Genomic DNA, 19,707 nt, shown 5'->3' on the forward strand with positions numbered 1-19,707 from the left:
AAAACTTTAATTCAGGCCGGGTGATGGTAGTACAGCCTTTAATCCCAGCACTCGGGAGGTAGAGGCAGGAGGGTGTCTGTGAGTTCGAGGCCAGCCTGATCTACAAGAGCTAGTTCCAGGACAGGCTCCAAAGCTACAGAGAAACCCTGTCTCAAAAAAAAAAAATTAAATTCAGTGTGTTTATACATTCCCCCATATTCAGCTCTCTCCCCTAACACCATGTGGGTTTGGGGATTAAACTTGAGGTTATTAGACTTGGCAGCACATACTAACCCATCCCATCAGCCATTTCAGTACATATAATATAATTTTATATATTTTTCTTATAGATATCTGTAATAGGAACACATTTGCAAAAACGGTGAATTTTCAAGCTAGGTCAGAGTATGGGAGATAAAGGGGAAAATACAGAGATTAAAATGTTCACAAGTAATATTTGAAGATATTTAAGAACTTGGCTGGCATGAAACACAGGCCCACTGCTGGAACACGTTGCTCTAGTCAACACACTAAACTGGGGAACAGTTCTCTATAAATGCTTTAGCTGTTATTATCCCCACCTCCAATAATACCTGTATCATTAATTAATCCATGGCACATATAGGGAGTGTTTTGGCAGGGGGGATAATTCAGACACTTCTGTGGTTACTTAGGAATGTGTCTGATGCAGTTTGATTGTGTTCTCAGGAAAACAGTGCTGCCACTGGTTGCATCTAGGCAAAAGGTTAAAAAGAGTAGAAAACGCAAGAAAGAGAGTAAGAGCGAGATGGGGAGATATGCAAATGTTTATTAACAGAACGCAAAACTGTTTTTCTAGAATCCAGTCACTTCCCTGAAGACTAGGAAAATACATTGGTGGCTTATACAAATATCAGACTTCTCAGTGGGTGTATTTCTCCATAACCTCTTTTGTCTTTAAAGAAGTGACCCAGAACTCAGACACTTCAGGAAAACTCTTAACTGTTGATAGTGTTACAATCCAAAACCCACAGCATTGGGTAGGAGGATAAGGCACAAATTTTTCAATTATGATTCCAAGGCCAACAGAGACTACAGTCTCCTCCTCTGCCCTCACCACAGGAATCCAATCACAGAGAGGGAGGAGGGAATGTATGAGCAAGGGAGGTCAAGACCATGATGGAGAAATCTACAGAGACAGCTGAACCAAGCTCACGAAAACTCAGAAACTCTAGACCAACAGCTGTGGAGCCTCCATGGGACCAAACTAGGCCCTCCATATGTGGGAGACAGTGGTGAAGCTTGGACTATCTGAGAGGCCCCTGGTATTAGGACCAGGATCTATCCCTGGTGCATGAACTAGTTTATTGGAGCCCATTCCCTATGATGGGATCCTATGCTCAGCCTTAATGCAGTGAGGAGGAGCTTGGTCCTGACCCACCTTAATGTGCCAGATTTGGTTGACTCCTCATGGGAGCCCTTACCTGTTGGGAGGAATGGACTGGAGGGGAGGAGAGGGGACGGGTAGGAGGGAGAACTGTGGCTGGAATGTAAAATAAAAAGATTTAAATTTTTAAAAGATTCATTATGTGAAAAAAAATCTATTTTCAATAAAAGCAAACCCCACCAATTTTTTTTTTTTTTTTTAAAAAAGCAGAGTCAGATATTACGAGGTGAAAGCTGAAAGATCAGAGCAACCAGCCACTAGTTCTTACTTCTACCCAATCCTCAGACAGAATGGGGCATCCTGTCTCTATAAATCCTCAGACCGAATGCCTTGACCTCCTGTCTCCTTCCCACTTTATATTCCTCTCTCCACCCAGCCATATCCCTTCTTGTCTCTACCTTCCTAAAGGTATGTGATTCCCAAGTACTGGGATTAAAGGTGTGAGCCACCACCGCTACTCTGTTTCTCTTTTAGACTGGATCAATTTTATATAGCCCAAGGTGGCCTTGGACTCACAGAGATCTACCTATCTCAGCTTCCTGAGTAGTGGGATTAAAGATGTGTGCCACCACTGCCTGGCCTCTGTCTAACTAGGGATTCACTCCACACTCTGATCCTCGAGCGAGCTTTATTTATTATAACACAAATGAAATATCACCACATTTCTCCTTTTTTTCTAAACTAAAAAAGGTTATAACTAAGAGCCTATAACTCTCCCTCTCAAAACCCTCCAATCATTTAATCATTTACTGCATCAGATAAATTGTTATTAGGTAACCCGGAAAAGTTTTAATGACCATTATATAAGCTAAAACAAAATTTTGGTTTGTTTTAAAACTGGATTTTATATCTTGCAACATCCCAATAAGAAAGGAAAAAGCATTTTCCTGCCAACTAAATACTGATTAGTTAATTGCTTGTTCTGTGACGTTTATTGATAGTTCTGCTTTCCTAAGGACATTATGATTGATGTTGATCTAGCACTGTGCGGAGAAGGCCCAGAGAACAGTAATGATCATGACTTAATGCTTGAGTAATGTGATCCAAATCAAAAATCCTATCATTAAACGTAAGGAAGTATGTTGACTCTTGGATGTCTTAATTTTCAGTTTTTCAGATTTGAAGAAACCCAAGTATATTTTTAAAAAAAAAACACAGCGATTTTTAAAAATCCAATTCAAAATACTACAAGGAATCTTTGTAAAGATCTTTTCAGTGATCAAGTCACTTTTAATTCTTTCCCAACATTTATTCATTCTTCATTCAACAAACGTGCATTCAGTGTCTACTATCTGACAGTCAATGTTCTATGCACAGAGAAAGCTGTCTTCTTGCAGTTCACATTCCAGAGTGGGAGAAGAAGCAGCAAACAACAGCAACATAACAAAGATGGTAAAAAAAAAATGACATGGTTTAGAAGGTGACACAAACTCAGAGTAGATTAAGGAGATCACAAGTGGAGATGTTCAAATTTAAAAGCCATAAATAATATCACCACTGAACAGGTACTGGGGCGCCAATGGGTTCAGATGACAGTTCTTTAGAGGTCGGTGGGAAATAACGATAATTACATTTACTTTGTGATATGCAGTTCACAAAGCTGTAGCACTTAGCAGGGGCGCCGAAGTAACTTACATAGAGTGGAGGGGGTGAGTTACGTTTGGCCATATAAATTTTCCTGTGCCACAGGGTCTACTCACACGCAAATTAATATCCAGCGGCGGGTGGCTGGGAATGCTGACCGGGAGTCAAAGCCTGGTATTTGAGACGCAGTAGTTGACTTGGGATCACCGGAGTATCTATGCTGGTCTGAAGTGCAAACGAATTAATGAGCTTGTCAACAGAGAACAGAGCAAGAAGAGATCAAGGGAAGACCTCGCTTTTGCGTGCCTACATTTTAGGAGAAGAAGACAAAAACAGAGAAAGGAGGTTACATCTGGATCCTGATCAGGCTGTTTTAAACATTCCTTTGTTGTCTTATTTTTTCCTTAATGCATGCTAGCGTTCTTCACGACCAAACAGTTCTGCCACGCTACACTCCTTTTCGCGTGGATCTTTCTTGAAGAAAGGTAAAGTAGAAAAGTTACAAGCTGAATTAATTTTCTGAGCATCTCCGGCAAGCTAAGTGTTCAGGGCTCCACCCACCTCCCAACAAGTTATCGCCCTCCGCATTTTATTTACCTCCTGACATTAATGCTCAAATGCTCTCCTCCTCCCAGTAATCTTCCTCAGCACCACTTCTCCGAGGCCAGAAGCATAGGGAAGACTTAATGAAACAAAAGACTCGTTGAAAACCAAATCACACAAATAGCCAACTCCAAATACCAACCGCTAGGATTCTGAATCCTGCACCCACAGCCTTGGCCACCAGCCCCACCCTCTTCTCCTCTTGGGTTTTTCCGTAAGTCCCGCCCCTTCGCCAAGTCCAGCGCTTATTTGCTGGCGCTCTCCTTCCTCTCCCCATTGGTCTCGCTTAGCCCGTTCTTTCACGCCCTCGACTCAGCTCCGCCCCTCCCGCCGCAGCAGCACTGCGCAGACTCGGAGGAGGCCTGAGGACCCTTTTCCCGTGTCGCTTTCCCCTTCTTCCCAGCATTCCTTTTTCCTTGTTCTCACGGCGCACAGGGTTTTGCGCCAGCCGGCACTTCGCGCCTAGGGCTTTGGTGACGTCATGTTCCTGCGCCGCGTGGACGCCCGCCAGTGAAAGAAGGAATAGCCCTGCCGCCCTTCGCCTCCTTTTGTTGGGCTGCCGCTCCTTCTGAATCATGGCGCCATCGCTGTGGAAAGGGCTTGTAGGCGTTGGCCTCTTTGCCCTAGCCCACGCTGCCTTTTCAGCTGCTCAGCGTAAGTGCCTGAAGGACGAGGACCTCTTGCGTGTGGGACACCTAGGGCTGTGTGGGGGCGCTTCCCTGAGGAACTGTCGGACCCAGTGCCGGCGGAACAGCGGTTGGGGTGACTAAGTAAAGCAGTGTGGGTCCTCGGTGAGGGTTGAGATCGGAGGGCTGTGGTACAGCCGCCACAGAAAGGTTAGACGAACTGGCTGAGACGACAGCGGATTCAGAGCGGAGTCTGTCCCACTGCTCAAGACACGAGATGTCGGATCAGACAAAGTGTGGGATTGAGAACTTTGAATGCTTGTGGCCTCGTGACAGTTAGGTAGACAGCATCCTGGGCGCTCGGCTGTCCAGGCAGAGTCTGAGAAGTTAAGTGACCGTTTGCCTCCGGGAGGCAGTGTGACACGGGCAAAGAGCAGTGGACCGGTAGCATTAAAGGGCTGCTTGTTAAAATTTTGCTTAACTGTTGAGGCTGTGTGACCTTGGGCAGCAGGTAACGTCTGTCGGGTGAATTTTAATTTGTTGTCTCAGAGGACTGCTTGAAGTTGCTTCTGCTTTTAGATGCTAGAGGTTCCGCGGTGCTACAAGGCAATTCTTAACAAGTTAGTGAAGAACTAATTACAAGAAAGCATCACAGTAAGATAATGCGGATATGCTAAAGAGGGAGTGTGTATGTATAGGGGACCCGTGGGAAGTGTCTTAGAGCCTTGCTGCTCGTGGTCACTAGGACAGCATCGTGGACATCACCTGGGAGCTTGTTAGTAGACACTCAGGCTCCACCTCAGACGTAGTGAATGAGAATCTTCGTTTTAATAGATCCCTGGGTGATTTCCATGCACGTTGGTTTGTGAAGCAGTGTCCTGGAGGAGATTAGGATACACTGGAGTACTGGGTTATTTTCGAAGAAGCTTTGGCTCTATTATATAGACAGTCGTAGAGCAAGGAAGGCCCTTACTGAAAGTCCAGTGTCCTCATTTCAACAATGAAGAAATGCCTAGCTAGTGTTAAAGTGCCAGGTTAGATTTCATTCAAGCAAGAAAGCTAGCTAGAAGTGGGACATTAGAAGGTTAATTCAAAACTACTTTTGATGTTGGATTGATTTTTTTTTTTTTTTAACTCCTGTCCTTATAAGTTCTGTAAGCTCACATATACTCTGCCTGAAAGCATACCACATTCGCTCAAAACAGTTTGGGTATTTTAAGCCTAGAGTACATTATCGAGTAGGAGTTGTCCTGCTTAATCTACAATTAATTAAGATTTTGGATTTTATAATTTTCAAGTGAGTACAGTGCATTGTGGATTTGTAACTGCAGCAAGACCCCTGTAATGCCATCGTGAGTTGGCAAAAGACTGGCATCACCTTTGACACTAGTTGTGTCATGTGAAATCATGGCATCAGATAGCATCCTATGGTGGTGTCGCATGCTCATCTCTGCCATAGTGACCTTTAGTATAGCAGTGCAGCGATCATGAACTAAGTAAATCCTGTTTAACTTGCACATCCAATTTTACTGTGGAAGACGTGTAGCTGGATGAGTGGTTCTGTAGCCCTGTGAGTCTAAGAAACACTCTGCCCACTTTCACATTTTATTCTATTTATTTGTTTTGTTTTGTTTTGTTTTTCAAGACAGGGTTTCTCTGTAGCTTTGGAGCCTGTCCTGGAACCCCCTCTGTAGACCAGGCTGGCCTCGAACTCACAGAGATCTGCCTGCATCTGCCTCCCAAGTACTGGGATTAAAGGTGTGCACCACCACCACCTGGCTCACTTTCACATCATTTTAATACTCTACAAATGAAATACATGGGGTTGCCAAGGATGTCTTGAGTAAGGTGCAGTAAATTATAGTAAATAAAAGAGTTGGTGTTGTGTAGGATTCAGGGTTACCAGTTTCCAAATCCTGATCCTTCAATCCCTTGCTGCCTCCTGCAGTTAAGGCAGCAGCAGAATTAAGTAGTAGTGGGGACAGAAATTGGTGTCCTGAAACTCCAGTTACACCACTACACTGAAGAGAAACATTTCTAGTTTTCACTTTGGGTTCACTGTACAATGGCAGGGTCATAGAGCATTGAAGATATTTGTAGTCCTAGTGATCGTTAAATAATTATGACTTCTTTGACCACTTAGTGAAAGGAAGTTTGAGAATGGCTAGATTTTTCTATACTAATGAATGAAAAATTATGCTTAGTTATTTCAGTTTCATACTTGGCCATCTGTCAGTCATTTAAGGTAATAGAGACGGGCCATGGCAAGCATAAGCTAATTCATAAAGGTAAGGCTGCTGACTACATGGGAAGAGGGTTTTGAGGAATTTGGGATTAGCATTACTTTATGTAGCATATAAGTCGGCCAGTTCTTTGGTATATTGATTTTCTTGCATTTTAAGAAAGGAAAATGGGCTATAATTTCCTTAATGGTATGTTTCTGGTTTATAGATCGTTCTTATATGCGACTAACAGAAAAGGAAGATGAATCACTACCAATAGATGTAAGTTGGTCATTTATAGTCCATTAAGTTCATATTTAAAATCAGCCACTTTGCTTATAGTAACTTTTATGTTATTTTATTTTATTATTCTTTTATCATTTTTCAGGCATGATATGACATCTGTTACCTGCTTTTTTTTTTTTTTTTTTTTTTTGACTTAGAGTCTCACTGTGTAACTCTCGCTGGCTTGGAACTTGCTACATAGACCTAGCTGGTCTCAAACTTACAGAGATCTTCCTGCTTCTGCCTCTGCCTCCTGAATGCTAGGACTAAAGGCCAGTGTTACCTTGCCTCAGCTGCACCTGCTTTTATCACTCCATAAAATCTAAAGATCTTGAAATCTTAAAAAAAATTCTATTAGATATTTTTATCAGACATAGTGGCTCACAGCCTAAATCACATCATTTGGGAGATTGAGGCATGAGGATTGTTGTGAATTTGAGGTCAACCTGAACTACAGAGTAAGACCCTTTGTCAAAAAACAAAAACTAAAGAAAGAAATGGGGGCCTTTTTAGAAGTTTCTGTATCCACAGTATAAAATGGCCTTTTAAAATTGTCATTTGGCTCAAGTTTTTATAAAAAATCCTTTTTTAATATTTTCTTATGTGTGTGGCGTTCGTGCCATGACACAAGTGTGTAGGTCAAAAGACAATCATCAGGAGTCAATTCTCTTCTACCATATGGGTCCCAGGGGAAACATTTTCAGGTCGTCAGACTTGGTGGCAAGCATCCTCACCCACTCAACCATTTCACTAGCCCAGTAGTTCCGTTTGAAAATAAAGTTTAAAACAAGCAATGCTGACAGTACATAAAAACTAAAGAAGGTAGTGTTTAACCTGAATTAATGCCTGTTCCCTACTTATAATTTATTAGTAGATTTAAACTTATATAAATAGTGAATTCTTTGTAACAGAATTAAACAATAGGTGTGAAAAATAATAAACTAATCACACAAAATTCAAAGAATAGCAGCAGAACTGATCCCATTCCCTGGTTTTTTCACATTTATTCATAATATTTTAAGGGCTATCAAGAGTTTAGGCTTTTTCTTATATATATACAGTGTTGTCTTAGGTGCATGTACTTTGTTTTACCAATTGAAACAGCTTTGGGGGGCTGGTGAGATGTCTCAGTGGGTAAAAGAGCACTTGCTGCCAAACTTGATGATCTGAATTTAATCCCTGGAATCCATATGGTAAGAAAGAATCAACTTCTGGAAGTTATCTTTGATTTGAACCCTTACACTGTGGCACCTATGTTTCCCCTAAAACAAAATTAGGATTGAAACTACATCCTTTATAAAAACATTATGTATGTGTGTATGTAGTTGAAAAATTGTTTTTAAGCCGGTTGTGGTGGTGCACACCTTTAATCCAGGCACTTGGGACACAGAGGCAGGCAGATCTCTGTGAATTCAAGGACAGCATCATCTACAAAGTGAGTTCCAGGACAGCCAAAAGATTATGCAGAGAAACCCTGTCTCAAAAAAAAAAAAAACAAAAATATGTTTTTGAAATTAAAATATATTTGGATTATTTCCTCTTTCCTCCCTCCAACCCTTCCCATGCACTCACCCCTTGCTCTCACTCAAATTCATGGCCTCTATTTCTTTAATTTTTGTTACATGCATAAGTATATATCTATATATTTGTAAATATATAAATACAACTGCTCAGTTTCTATAATGTTACTTGTATGTATATGATTTAAGAGATGACCATAGGGCCTCAACACTAGACAAAGAAGCACAGACAACTAAGGAATGCTGAGAGTAGGAGAGATGTCTTGTCGGGGAAGAGCCCCCACATTCATTATCCAATACTAAGTGTATATGTCGTCTTGTAGTTAGCTAGCTTTGGTTTTTGCTTTGTTTTGGAGACAGGCTGTGTGGCCTAGGCTAGAACTGAAAATGAATATAGCCAAACCTGGCCTTGAAACTCTTGATTCTGCTGCCTTCATCTCCTGGGTGCTACTGTACCTAATTTATAGTTAGTTTTCCTTGGCCATAATTTTTCTGGGACATATTTTCGTGAAAGTTCATTGATTTACCACATTCTTGCTGTGTTATATGAAACACAATCTCCTTTGGGCTAGGGATGTAACTCAGTACAGTGTTTGCCTGGCATATACAAATCCCTGTGTTTGATCATTTTTACCCAATAAAGTGGGCATGGTGGCACACACCTATAATCCAAGCACTTGGAATGTAGACATGAGGCTCAGAAGTTCAAGATTTTCCTCAGCAACATTGAACTGAGACCCTGTCTTAACAACAACAAAACCAATCTCTTTGGTATAATGGTGATTGGAATGTGAGTAACATTTCAGATGTCACTGGGTTTTAATTTAGACAGTCTTAGCTTGTGGTTTATTATGTCTCTGTTTTTAACTAAAGATGTGGTATATGTGACTGTTAACTTACCCTCCTTTCACTTTTTCTTTTTGGTAGATGTATACAAACATATACATGCACTTTTTAATATCTTTTTAAAGTAACTTTCTTAGAATTCTCAATTAGCAAATTTTAAAATTTTGTGCAATTATAATTAAGAAAACAGACCCATAATGCTGTGTTGGTTAATTTCAAACATGAAATTAAGCATTGTTGCTTGTACAACCTGTTTGGAAAGCGGTTTGGTGTTGTGTAATAAATCTGAACGCACACATGCTCTGTACCAGGAGGCATGTAGGAATATTTCTGTTGACCTTGTAAAAATAACAGCAATAATGAAATAAATCATGATGCTTTCTTATGATAAGCACTAAACACGATGAAAGGACTTAGACTACTGCTGTGGGGGTGAATCTCACAAATAACGTTAAGAGAAGACAGGTAGACTCAGAAGAACGTATTGGGTGCATTTAAATGAGATTCAGAATGAGGAAAAGTAAACATGTTTAGAGGTTCATGAATTGTTCAAAAACAGCAAGGAACTGATTAATACATAATTAAGTACAGTAGTTAACTTTAAGAAAGAAGGAAAGGAAATAATGGGACAGGGACTTGGAAGGTTCTGAGAAGCCGGGTTTGATGGTATGCACCTGTAATTGCTGTATCTGGAAGAGCTGATGCAGGAGGATGGTGAGTTTAATGCCAACTTGGGATATATAATGAGACCCTGTTTCAAAAAGAGAAGGGGAAGAATTGAAAGTTTAGTTGTAGGAAGGAGGCTGCATGTTGGTTCCCGGCCGCCCAGCTAGCTTAGACCTGAAATAATCACACAGAAACTGTATTAATTAAATCACTGCTTGGCTCATTAGCTCTAGCTTATTATTGGCTAACTCTTACATTAATTTAACCCATTTCTATTAATCTGTATATCACCACATGGCTGTGGCTTACTGGGTAAAGTGCCCAGCGTCTGGCTCCAGTAGCTCCAGTGGCTCCAAGGCTTCTCTCTGACTCCGCCCTTCTTTTTTCCAGCATTAAACATAACTTTCCCCGCCTAGTTCTGATCTTCCCTGCCATAGGCTCAAAGCAGTTCTTTATTCATTAACCAATAAAAGCAACCCATAGACAGAAGGACCTCCCACGCCATTTAATTGGTTGGCGGGTACGTGATACCTTTTATTGCTCTTCTTCATACTGTGCTCATATGTTTTGTGCCCTCTATGATATTGACCAGTAATGAAATAACAAAAAAGAGTTTTAGTTGCTCTTGGAAGCAGACACTGTTTGGTACTTGAGTTCTAAGTAACTTGGTACCAGTCAGTATTTGGCACTTTGCTTCTCTGAGCATGTTGCTAAACTCACTTCCTAAGACATCAGAAGTGTTATTGTATTTAAGAAATTTTATCGTGTCTGAGTGCAAATTATTTCAGGAAGTGACTCCTTGCTGAGTAGCAATGGGGAATGCTTGTTAGAACTTGCATCGGAGGGGAAGCGGATTGTCAATTTTCCAAATAGTATTTATATGCTGTTTGTTAATCTGCATCTTTATACTCACAGATAGTTCTTCAGACACTTCTGGCCTTTGCAGTTACCTGTTATGGCATAGTTCATATCGCAGGGGAGTTCAAAGACATGGATGCCACTTCAGAATTAAAGAATAAGTAAGTTCCTTTCCAGAAGCATTTAACTTCTCGAGATTTGTTTTCTGTACATGATTTACAGTGTGATTTTAGCTACACAATAGTTGGTTTCATTTATATCCTTTGATTATGTAGTTTGTAGGAGTAATGAGGCAAAAGTACTAAGTCAGTGTTTGGTGTCATAGGACAAGTAGAAGTTGAAAGCCAGGCATAATGGCACACACCTGTAAGCCCAGTACTCTTGAGGATGAAACAGAAGGATTGTAAATTCCGAGACAGTTTGGGCTACATAAGAAGACCCTGTGTCAAAACAAAACCATAAAAGGAGAAAAGTAAAAACAAGGTGGTAGACTGTGGTTCCTGCTAGTGCCCTAAAATTGCTGGTTGGTTAGAATGTGAAAGACAGAAGAGAACACTTATATAGAAAATAGCTCAGAAACATTATCCAGGTTCCTTCCCTCTCTTCCCTCCTCTCTTTCTGTCTTCCCCCTTCTTATTCTTTATCCTCTTGTCCCAGCTTAGTCTTTGGAAGAATAACTGAATTTTCTGTTTCCTCTGTCATTTGAACCTAAGCTGTGCTCTCGGCCCTTTTTCTGTCTCTAGATTAAAGAACATCATTATTCTGTATGTTTCTCCTGTTTTTTGTTTGCTTGCCTTCTCCATATTTTTACTTCAGTTTGTTCAATTCCATTTCTGGATTTTCCCTACCTTCTTTATTTAGAAACAATAACCCTTTACAGTATTTTCTTAGAAGAATTCACAGTAAACATCTGTACACTGGAGGAAGTTATTCCCCTTCCATTTACCTCATTATTCCTATTTATTTTAACATTATTTTGAAGGGGAGAGAGTGGGAACTGGGATTTATATGTAAAGTGAGAAAACATAGTTTTTTAAAAAATAAATTATTTTTAAAAAGAAATATATGCAGCCGGGCGGTGGTGGCGCACGCCTTTAATCCCAGCACTCGGGAGGCAGAGGCAGGCGGATCTCTGTGAGTTCGAGACCAGCCTGGTCTACAAGAGCTAGTTCCAGGACAGGCTCCAAAACCACAGAGAAACCCTGTCTCGAAAAACCAAAAAAAAATAAATAAAATAAAAAGAAATATATGGTATCAAAAAAGATTTTTTTGTATTTATGTATATGTGGCTACATGGAGTTTTTGTGCACTATGTGCATGCAGGTGCCTGTGGAGGCCAGAGAGAATTGGATTCACCTAGAACTGGAGTTAAAGGCAGTTATGAGCCACCCACCCAGCGTGGATTCTGGGAACTAAACCCTGGAAGGGCATATATTCTAAACCCTTGAGCTACATCTCCAGCCCCCCCCCCATATTTCCATTTGGATGATTAAGTGGGGCTAACTTTGAGATATTTTTCCATAAAGGGAAGATTCTCTGGTTCTTTTTTTAGAAAAATGATATTTAAAAACAAACACTAAGCACTCATATCTCAAGACATTTATGGACTGTTTTAGATGATACAAATCTCACTGGGAGAGTCTTCGAAGGATCTCAGGCACAGGCCAGAAAAGAAAGGAGCCAAACCAAATGGCGTCAAGTAGGGGACAGCAAAATAGTTGAGTTTGGCCAATAGTACGTACAGAAGGCCAGAAAGGATTTTTCATTGTACTTGAAAAACAGATCCTTGAAATGTCTAAGGCTTAGGGCCAAAGGAGAATAATCAGAGGTACATCTGTATGCTAGCATTTGAAATATGATTTATCGCCGGGCGATGGTGGCGCACGCCTTTAATCCCAGCACTCGGGAGGCAGAGGCAGGCGGATCTCCGTGAGTTCGAGACCAACCTGGTCTACAAGAGCTAGTTCCAGGACAGGCTCCAAAACCACAGAGAAACCCTGTCTCAAAAAACAAAAAACAAAAAAAACGAAATATGATTTATCATAATCTACTGGTAGTTTGTAGAGATGACTGAAGTTTATCTAGTATTTCTTATTGTTGACAGGTGTTCTAGAGGGAATCAATGGCTGAAGAAAAAATCTGAGAACTTTATGGTCATTTCCAAATTTCTTACAGTGTTTGTATAGTAAAAATATGCAACACAGTGTGATTACCATTTGTAGTCTAATCTCAGATTTATTATTTAAAAATATAATTCACAGCAAATTCATAATTAATTAGAAGTCTGCTCATTTTTCAAATGTGCTATTATAAAGGTTTATCTAAAATTGGTGCTCTTTTTCTTTTTAAGGACATTTGATACCTTAAGGAATCATCCATCTTTTTATGTGTTTAATCATCGTGGCCGAGTGCTGTTCCGGCCTTCGGATGCACCAAGTTCTTCAAACCTAGATGCATTGTCCTCTAACACATCATTGAAGTTACGAAAGTTTGACTCACTGCGCCGTTAAGCTTTTTACAAATTAAATAATAGGACAGACAGAGTTGAGTATTGGAGTTTGGGGTGTAAAACACTCCCCCCAACATCAGTATTTATATTGCTATTTCGGAGCTAATTAAAATAATCTATGGCCCTTATTTGTACATTGTTGAAATCAAATGGTGTATAAGTTATCTGTGAAATGAATCTTCGAAGTTTCGTATAGAGGTTTTTGTTCATTTGAAACAATTCCCATGTTTTGTAAAAGTCACTGTTTCGAACACATTTCCCAGAAAAATATTGGGGTTTTTGTGATTATTTATTTTCATAGATTTCTTTTCTTTTGCACTACAGGTTTTAGGAATCCTGAAAATACCATGTAACACCTGCATTTTGCAGCACAAGAGTCAAATGGTCTTCAGTTCTTATTAGACCAACTTCTTGAAGAAGACCAAAATGGTGACTTTGCAGGATTTTTTAGGTCCCATAAAGAGTGACTCTGCTTTTACAAATACTTGCCAGTTTTTAGTTTATCAATGGTTTCTCTCTAGACCCCACTCCCAGATTCCTTCTAACATCAGCTGTCTTGTTTCATCACTTCTGAGATTCTGTGTGCAGTGAGCAAATTTTGTGTCAGAAATTCTGTCATACGTATTTAACAAGTTCATCTTGCTGTAAAATTACTCATGTTGTTTTGTTGTAAACTCTTCACTGATCATGTAGTGTAAGACTAGTTGAAAGTAGACCAAAAGGAGAATTTGTGACTTCATTATCTTGCCTATGTAGAATAGTATTGATTGAGGAAAACTGATTGTCATTAGCCAGTTTCACTCATTCAAAGTCTTTTGGCTTATTTATTTCATACTAAATTGATGAATTAGTGAAAATAAAGGAAATGTCTCATTTAATCTAAAGGCACACGCAAAGAAATTGGGCCAAATATGTTCTAATTATTTGGAGCTAGTCTATTTCAATTCTCTTAGAAAATTGAGGTCATTTAAGAAGTTGCTTTGTAGCTTCTGATTGAGAGCTGGCTTGGAGTCTCCATCTTCACTGCCATGCTGAAGGTGAGCAGAAGGACACATCATTGAATGTTTTTCAGAAACAGTAATTTTACTCTTAGGAAAATTGGAGTCACTTTTTTAGCTAGGAAACTAAGAGGCTCAACATTACTTTGCAGAGATTATAGCTTTCCACAAGCATCAACACATTAATTTTGTTAAATTATATAGGCGTAAAGGGAATAACTGCAGATTTTGAAAGGAAACCCACCTGAAGCTTGTTTGTTTGTTTGTTTGTTTGTTTCAGGCAGGGTCTTGAGATCCAGATGTTCTTACACTTGGAGGCATTTTTTTCATTAAGAAAGAACCTCACTCAGCCTTTCTACCCAGTGATGCACAACCTCAGAGGACAAGATTGTGTTGTTGGTTTGTTTCTGTGGTTTTTGTTTTTTGTGTGTAAAGAAGATTTCACATAACCTGAGCTAGCCTCAACCTCACTATGTAGCCAAGGATGATCCTTATGCCTCCACCTCCTCAGTGCTAAGATTATAGGTGCTGCACTACACCTGGTTTTCTGGGTCCTGGGGATTGACCTTATGCATGCTAAGCAAGCACTATACAAACTGAGCTACATCCCTGCTCCTTGGCATTGGATTGTGATTCTTTTGTTTTGCTAAGTCTATGTAGCACTGACTCTGTTCTCTAATGAGAACAACTAAGAAATACTTATCGCTTACAATAATTTAGAAACAGTCTAAAAATGTGAAGTCAAGCCAGGTGTGGTGGCATGTGCATGTAATCCTAGCACTTAGGAGGCTGAAGCAGGATCACAAGTTTGGGGCAAATATGGGCTATCTTAGTGAATCCCTGCCTTACCCCAATCCCCCCCCCCCCAAAAAAAAAGTCAATCCAAGGACTAACGTGATGCTAGTGAAATCAAAATGGCATGCCAGAAGCATGCTGTACATCAGGCCTTTCTGCCATTCTCCTTGACTCTTACTTGATTGAAGAGCCTCGTTTTCTTCTCTTTGGAGACTGTCTTCCCTTAATGTGTTTTCATAACAATGTTCCTGAGAATCTACGCGCTTTGTAATTTCATCCTTTTAAAGGGCATAGTTTCAGATATGGCCCACAGCTGTAATCCTAATACTCAGGAAGCCAAGGCAGGAAAGTTGTCACAAATTCAAGGCCAGATTGAAATAACACATTGAGACCTTATCCTTAAAGAAGTTATATAAACTTAAAAGAGTGCGATTAAGTAACTTTTAATATACTCACAAAATTGTACGACTACATGATAAATCTAGGTCATTTTACTATCCCTAAAGAAGCCATGTATTCTTTAGTAGTCACCTCTGATTTCTTCCCAGTGTATCCCACCTAGGTCCTAGGGACCAATAGTCTATATATGTACAACCTGATCATTTACTAAAATTTAATTATTTAATTTAAAATTTAATTAATGCAATATTTAGTCTTTGTGATCAGTTTCCTATGTGGAGTGAATACTCATCTTGAGAACCCAGAACCAAATACAGTGAGAGGAAGTGGTTGAGGTGCTGGGGTTATAAATCTGATAAAATGCTTGTCTAGCATGTGTAAGGCCTTAGGTTCATCCACAGTATCACAGGAAAAAATAGTTGATAAATAATGGATTTAAAGAGAGAAAGCCAGTTCCTGACAAACTCCTCAGTTAACCTTGTTACATAGAATAGTTTTCCTTCTAGCCAAACATCCATACTACTTCTAACATTTATTGAGTTTCTACAATAGATATTACAATCTATTCTTGCCTACACAGCCAAGAAAATACTGCTAAATATAATGCTAAAATTTTTGGCAAATAATTGACATAGCAAATCTTAGATGTGTCCACCTTTGCGGACAGCTTGTATACCTCAGACCAGGTAAACATCCCAAATTTTCTTTTAAATCAACTTCATTGAATTTCTGCTATCTTCTTGAACTATGGTACTATAAAATAAATAAGATTTGGGTGCATTGTAACAGTGCTAAGTGTGTTCAGTACAGAGTTTTATTTACAATACTGTGTGAGAGTCCATTACTACCTAGGGTAGTTCACAAACAGCGATGTGAGCTAGTGCTAGGTAAGCCTATACTGACGTGCTTTCAGTGACATTAAAAAGTTCTCCAGAATGCAGGAACACACTTCATAACCAGGGAACTAGCCAAATCCTATGGGCTAATAGCTCAGCTGCAGGGAGTAAAGAGTGTGAATTGGTGACAAGTATGCACAGTGACTCCCTAATGATTGCTTCCCAAGCACTTGTGGCATACTTTTGAGTGACATGACAGCATCTTCCTGGCTGTACGTGACCTGTTTCCACGATGTATCGAATACTGTTTGTGAGCCTTGATGCCTGTAACACCAATAAACCCATTTTTGGATATGTTTCCTCTCTTTAAATGACCTTGCCCTGTCCAATAAATAAGTGATTGTCTCACCTCGTTTTTAGTAGTGTTTTTGTTAGTTTTTAACGTTTAATCTCATTTCTTCAGCTTCTCTGTCTCCAGAAAAATGTGAGCTAATAGTATGATGCCTTTTTCCCAAATGCATACTCTAATGTCAAGCCTTCCTTTAAAAATATTTTTTAGTTTTTGAGATTATAATTACATAATTTCTCACTGCTCCAACCCATATACCATATAGCCCTTCTTACTATCTTTCAAATTCATGGCTTCTTTTTCTTTATTTATTGTCACATACATATTTGAGATGATGATTCATTTATTTAGCCCTTACTAGCCTCAAACTCCCTATATAATCAAGGCTGGACTTGAGTTCCTACATGTTCTGCATCTGCCTCCCACGTACTGAGGTTACACGTGTGCACCACCACACCCCACTGTGTATGTAAAGTCTCAATGTGCTTTTGGTTTTGCACTCACTGCATAATGTCACTTCTAATTGTCAAGTTCCCTGCAGGGTACAGGAGTTGGTCCTTGAGCAGCAACATGTAATCACTGCCTCACAAATACAGCATGCAGTTAAAATGACAGTCAAAAAACCCGATTGAGCTGGGTATGGTGGCACACATCTTTGACTGATCTACAAAGTGAGTCCCAAACTAGCCAGAGATGTGTTTGAGATCCTACCCCCAACCCCACAAAAAGGGAAAAAAAAATGATTGGAATATCGGGAAAATCAAAAGTTTAATGAAAATCTAAGGGCAAGTACCATATATAAATCTTGCAAGTATCAAAATCCATGTAGGATATTTCAGAATAACGTGATAAAGTGTTTCTCATTTAGGAAGGAAAGGGAAATGTACTATATGCACATGGAATAAATGGTAATACAGAAAATCAAAACATTTAGGAGGGGCTGGAGAGATGGCTCAGTGGTTAAGAGCACTGCCTGCTCCTCCAAAGGTTCTGAGTTCAATTCCCAGCAACCACATGGTGGCTCACAACCATCTGTAATGAGGTCTGGTGCCCTCTTCTGGCCTGCAGACATACACACAGGCAGAATATTGTATACATAATAAATAAATAAATATTTAAAAAAAAATTTAGGAACGTGACCAAAATATATTGTGTGAAAATAATTTTAAATTAAAAAAATTAACTCCTGATTAGAGAAACCAGCTTTAGAATGATCAAAAACAATATTGTTAGATAATAAGGAATATTCTCAAAAATAGCTAGAAAAGTGCATATGTTACATTTGTGTGGTACTTGTTTCTTGTGTAGTTTATAAATAAGTAGACTTTCCTCCGTGTTTTTGGGGAAAAAAAAACCCTTTTCTTCCCTCTCTAATATGTATTATTCCAGAGGTAACCAGCTTTAGTTGCCACCCAACATATACTTCATTATTTTACATTAATGGAATCAATTTATGTCTTTGTTCATTTAATTTCTTGTGTTTTATAAGATCTCTTTATCAAAATATACAGAAACACATTATTTTTTAACTAATATTCCAAACATTGGCGGATTTAGATTGTTTCCAATATTTTACTGAGTAATAATGGAGTAAATATACATACACACGCATTTAAGAAGATTTTGCCCACAGGGTTAATTGCTACCCTAGAATTCTGAATCGAAGGGTGTTTTTCATTTTCAGTTCAGTAGCTACTATCAAAGTGACCTTCAGACATCTTGGCCCAGTATCCTTCTACATAAAAAGTATGAAAGGAACTGTTTACCAGTTCCATGCCAGTACTGGGTATGAAGCAGTTTTTGGTTTGATCATCTGAAAGTAAATTATTGGAATCTTACATCTTAATGAAGGTTTAATGCATTTATTTTTGTTTTATATTTGATTCTTCAAGACAGGGTTTCTCTGTGAAACGGCACTGGCTGTCCTAGAACTCAGTAGACCAAACTGGCCTAGAACTCACTGAGATCTGCCTGCCTCTACCTCCCTAGTTCTGGGATTCAAGGTGTGCACCTTCACCACCAAGCTGGTTTAATGCATTTTAATGGAAGACATGGCGCACATCTTCATCTCTTGGTTTTCAGTGAACTGTGTGGTCGTGTTCATTTTTCAGTTGAGCTTGTTGCAAGTTAAGAAAATTGTTTATGTTTTTCTGAATTTTTTTTCAAGACAGGGTTTCTCCGTAGCTTTGGATCCTGTCCCGGAACTAGCTCTTGTAGACCAGGCTGGCCTCGAACTCACAGAGATCCACCTGCCTCTGCCTCCCGAGTGCTGGGATTAAAGGCCTGTGCTACCACCGCCCGCCCCAAACTTTGTTTTATTTGTGTGGTTAAAGTTACCAGTATTTGTGGCTATGGGGAAATTGCTTTGCCTAGAAAGGCTTTTACATTTATGAATTGAATATACTTTATTCTAGCACTTTAAAGGGGTTTTGTTTATTTGTCTGGTTTTTCTTTTTCTTTCTTTCTTTTTTTTTAATATTTATTTATTTATTATGTATACAATATTCTGTCTGTGTGTATACCTGCTGGCCAGAAGAGGGCACCAGACCCCATTACAGATGGTTGTGAGCCACCATGTGGTTGCTGGGAATTGAACTCAGGACCTTTGGTAGAGCAGGCAATGCTCTTAACCTCTGAGCCATCTCTCCAGCCCTCTTTTTTTTTTTTTTTTTTTTTTTTAGATAAAATCCTTTTCTGTTATATTGGCTGATTTAGACTTACTGTGTAGCCCAGGCTGGCCTAGAACTAACCACAATCCTGCCTCAGCTTCCAAAGTGCTGAGATTACAGATATGTGCCACCAATACTGGCTCAAGGATTTTTGTTTGCTTGCTTTTATACTTTAAATCTTTCATTCATTTGGAATTTATAATAGGAATACTTTTTATCCAAGTAGCTAACTGGTTATCCCAACCCCATTTGTTATTTTCTTCCACATTGATTGGAAGAGCCATCTTCATACATTGAATGATCCCACATCTGTTCCTGGACTTTGCAGTCTATAGAGGGGGGAAACCACACAAAAATTCCAATTGCTTAAAATTGCTATTTCCTTCCTTCCTTCCTTCCTTCCTTCCTTCCTTCCCTCCCTCCCTCCCTCCCTCCCTCCCTCCCTCCCTCCCTCCTTCCTTCCTTCCTTTCTTTCTTCCATGCTTATTTTTCCAGATAACCTCCAGTTAGCATTTTGCCCATATCTAAATGTGAAAT

The 19,707-nt window shown here is 39.5% G+C and overlaps 1 protein-coding gene across 2 annotated transcripts in view; it reads left to right on the plus strand.

Annotated features, from left to right (window-relative positions):
* The first annotated feature begins 3,960 nt into the window (after window positions 1-3,960).
* The window catches only part of Mmgt1 (membrane magnesium transporter 1), a 58,747-nt gene continuing 43,000 nt past the window's right edge, over window positions 3,961-19,707 (plus strand). The window contains exons 1-4 of one of the 2 annotated variants that reach the window (XM_057760395.1): window positions 3,969-4,246; window positions 6,670-6,722; window positions 10,673-10,776; window positions 12,966-16,553. In XM_057760395.1, coding sequence (XP_057616378.1) covers window positions 4,168-4,246; window positions 6,670-6,722; window positions 10,673-10,776; window positions 12,966-13,125 — 396 coding nt within the window. In that variant the 5' untranslated portion in view covers window positions 3,969-4,167 and the 3' untranslated portion in view covers window positions 13,126-16,553. Of the gene's footprint in view, window positions 4,247-6,669; window positions 6,723-10,672; window positions 10,777-12,965; window positions 16,554-19,707 lie in introns of those variants that run through there. The other variant, XM_057760394.1, reaches the window with a different exon arrangement.

The sequence above is a fragment of the Chionomys nivalis genome, chromosome X (assembly GCF_950005125.1).
Source record: "Chionomys nivalis chromosome X, mChiNiv1.1, whole genome shotgun sequence".
Classification (NCBI taxonomy): Eukaryota; Metazoa; Chordata; class Mammalia; order Rodentia; family Cricetidae; genus Chionomys; species Chionomys nivalis.